This window comes from Ananas comosus, linkage group 7 (genome assembly GCF_001540865.1).
Source record: "Ananas comosus cultivar F153 linkage group 7, ASM154086v1, whole genome shotgun sequence".
Lineage (NCBI taxonomy): Eukaryota > Viridiplantae > Streptophyta > Magnoliopsida > Poales > Bromeliaceae > Ananas > Ananas comosus.
Genome location: NC_033627.1, coordinates 13,501,286 through 13,504,999, shown reverse-complemented (window position 1 = coordinate 13,504,999; position 3,714 = coordinate 13,501,286). Strand labels below are relative to the sequence as shown.

The 3,714-nt window shown below is 30.9% G+C and overlaps 1 protein-coding gene across 1 annotated transcript; it reads right to left on the bottom strand.

Annotated features, from left to right (window-relative positions):
* On the bottom strand, window positions 1,328–3,200 carry LOC109713281. The gene is made up of 3 exons (XM_020237282.1): window positions 2,905–3,200; window positions 1,536–1,890; window positions 1,328–1,438 (listed from the first exon to the last, which is right to left on the bottom strand). Exons 1-3 carry the CDS (start codon window positions 3,198–3,200, stop codon window positions 1,328–1,330), a joined length of 762 nt encoding a protein of 253 aa, XP_020092871.1.

The window sequence follows — 3,714 nt, the reverse complement described above, 5'->3', positions numbered from 1 at the left end:
AAATATTTTGAATTGTTTATTCAATCTTTCAAATTTTAATTTTATTATCTAATCTTTTAATTTGTTTGATTTGAATCAGCCAACGATATCTTAATTTTAAAATATAAATACATCGTATGCTTTAATAAATTTAGCTAGTATATTTTATACAAATGTACAATTTTCGTAACTATAAATTTATTAAATTAAATAATAATCTTAAATTTTGAAGTTAAATATTATTGTCTAATTCAAATTAAATAAAATTAAAAATTTGGATAATAAAATTAAAATTTTTAAAAATTAAATAATAGATTTAAAATGGTGTAAGTTATGTATGTTTTTATTAATTTTTTATGTGCCAATTACATTGGAGGATGTAGATGGCATGATGAGGTGTTGATTACTACAATAATAAATGATGCAACAGGTACAAAAATATGTGAATTACATTGTGACATTGATTCTGAGAATTGGTCCTTTGGATTATTTAGTAAAGACCGAAAGTGATCCTTGGCTCCGGCGCATCAATATCTAAACTGGATTTTGGGAGATAGTGCGAAACCACAGGAATTAACTTGATACACTTTAAAGTATAGGTATTAAAGTGAGAAAGTATGAAACATATATGAGGATATTTGAAGTTTACTCTAAAAAATTAGATAACTGATTAAAAATGATTCGTGGTTTAGATAGATTTTGTATGTTTTTATCAATTTAAATATACATAAAGCATTTAAATATTGTAGGCTGTATTACTCATATTGCATTTTTAATTTCAAATAAGGATAAATTACACTTTTGGTCCTCTAGCTATGTGTGGCATGATATATACTTTCGTCATTATATTTTAATTTATTATAATTTTTATTTCGAACTTTTAGAATTATTACAATCAAATCGCACAATTCAAATTATTTGGTTAAATGTGGACAACTTTTTGATGTAGATAATCCGATGTTTAGATCGCATGAGTAAAGATTAGATAGATTACAAAATTGCTTTTTTCAAAAGAGTCACTCATTAGATCACAAATTTTGGTTCTTCTTTGTCAGCAAATGGGATTTTGAATAAATCAATGTATAGTACTTTTTCTCCCACGATAGGGCAACACTCGTGATGTTCAGATAATTAAATTCAACCTAGATTATCTAATGACCTAATTATGTAATTATTGCAGGAGCATTAGTTATAAGCTTACACCACAATTTAATTAATAGTGTATGATAAGATAATCTGTATTCAAACTGACGAGCAATGGCATGCAAAAAATACAGCATAACAATGTTATGTTTAGATCTCATAACTAGAAATTAGATAGAATACAACATTGCTCTTTCTGAAAGAGTCATTCGTTGGAAACTACAATTTCTGATTCTTTCTTATCCGCAAACAAGATTTCCAATAAATCAATATATGGTACTGGTCTCCTTCGATAGGGCCTCGCTTCGAATTTTTCCTGTGTAAAAGTACAAAGGTTTGAATCAATTAAATGGAAAACTTAGCATCAACTAAACTAAGTACTAAATACTTCGAAAAGTGATGTGGCGGTATACCATGACAAATTCTTTCCAATCAGCATCTGTGGCAATTCCTACTTGACGATGATGATCCCAACTAAACTTTTGATGATTCCTTATGCTGTTCACTATTTGATATTCACGTTCATAAAAATTGAAGTGCTCGTGCAATTGCTTTTCGGTATATTTGAAACCTGTTGATTCATTGAACCGAGCCGCCATGTCACTCCACGAATCCTTTCCAACATCTAGTGATTCTCTCCCTCCATTTCGAATTTGTTCCACCAACAAACCAAGCAATACTTTATCATGCTCCTCTTCCCAGATTGTAAAAGGCCAACCTGTTATTCTAATTTTTTTCCTGCCCAAAATTGGATTTGGCTTCTCACTTCTGTAAATACAAGTACACAAAAGGGAAATCAAAATGTGTAACTTAAGAATTTTATTAGCTGAAGAAATAAAGAACGTTCTGATTTTAAAAGGAAAAAAAATATAACTATTAGTATTTTATTTTTTCTACGAAAAAGTAGCATGTTATCCGCTTCATTCATTAGTAAATTACAACCATTAGTAAGTATTGAGAAAGTTATAACTGCATGAGAAATACCAAATAGACATAAGATGACATTCATAATAAATGAATTCTTCTTGCTATCGAAGTTTAGGAAAACATCTGAGCAAGAAAGTATGCAGCTAATGATATATCCTGACTATAGCGTGCTACTTTTTTCTGAAAAATAATATGTCCTGATTCTGTTAGAAAGCATACGAACGCAAAAGTGGAGAAGATGATGTACATGTTTTCTTCTTCTTCTTCTTCTTTTTCTTTTTTTTGTCTGGGACATATCTGCACATCCTTACAAGTCATCTTTTTGGTTAGTTGATTAAAGTGAGGCATGCGATTTTGAATACGAAGTCAATCTAAGAGATAATTGAGCTCAGAAATGAACACTTCACAGGTCTATTTTCCACAGAGCATGAGATGATGTCTCTTATATCGTGCGTACAATTAAAACTGAACATAAACAAGCACAAGGTAATACTAACTAAAGAATAGCTAAAATCTCATATTGAAGCACTCTAGAGCATAGTGGTTGAAAATGCCAGATATATACTAAGTTTTTCCCCTCGATAACTTCATTATATAACTCTGGCTCTAACATATATAAATTCATTTTCTTACAAACAGAGAAAAGAAGTTCTAACCTCAAAATTAATTCATTCAGGTGGTGCACGCTTGCTAACAATAACATGTAAAAGGAATTAAGCAACAAGCACAAAGATAAATGCGCGGTATGTTCTCAACTTCAAACTCAATGATAAGCTGATAACTAGCTAGTTATAAATAATGTAATCAGTTAAGGGTTTTGACGTAAATAACTTGTAATAAAAAGATGCTACGTACACAATTACGCAATGATATATCCAGAGTGTGCACTCAAGCTGAAGGACAGAGCAATCCTGGATACCGTAGGCCGCCAGAGATTCGGCCATCTCTAGTTTCTGGCCATTGAAGTAAAGCACAGGTTCCGGTTCTGACTCTAACCGCTTAGTAGAAAGAATGGTGGCTAGCACATCCCGGATGGTGTTAGAGCTGTCCACCTCAAGCACATAACTTCCTCGAGATTCTGACTGCACAAAGATTTTCATTTCACCATCCGGATTGGATCTTACAGGAGAGCCCGAATCTGCACAACCCATCTGGGCTAATTCTGTGGGACTAGCAAAGTTGCATATATACGTAATGCACATTAGTTTATTTGTATAAAATTTCACAAAGATTAATTCTAAAAGATATTTGTTGTACCATGTACATATATATAACACACATTGACATTGCTAATTAGGCAAAGAAGAAACACTAAGTTACAAATTTGATGGCTTTTGCCACATACAAAATTAAAGATAATTAATTTTTGTTTCTATTTCTGGCTATCTTATCGAGCTTATATTCGGCCTTTTTTTTCCTCTTCTTCTCTCTGCATACTGTTAATGGAAAGTCTAAATATCAATAAGTTTATCCTATAATTTTATTATGAGATACATACATAACTACTTAAAAAAATTATTAGAAAAATACTAATAAATTTTCTAGTAATTTATAAATATTTTTTTAGAAATGAGTATGTATAAAGCCCCTGATCTAACACAATTTGTCTTAATTTGTCAGCTTCATGACCACAGCAACGAGAATATACTTCGTTCCTTAGGTATA

What these genes read in the sequence shown, in the direction of transcription:
- LOC109713281 (XM_020237282.1), bottom strand. Translation starts at nt 3,200, where the DNA reads ATGGGTTGTGCAGATTCGGGCTCTCCTGTAAGATCCAATCCGGATGGT. An exon ending in ATATATCATTGCGTAATTGT is followed by an intron (nt 1,891 to 2,904) that starts GTACGTAGCATC and finishes TTGTATTTACAG; the next exon opens with AAGTGAGAAGCCAAATCCAA. An exon ending in ATTGGAAAGAATTTGTCATG is followed by an intron (nt 1,439 to 1,535) that starts GTATACCGCCAC and finishes ACTTTTACACAG; the next exon opens with GAAAAATTCGAAGCGAGGCC.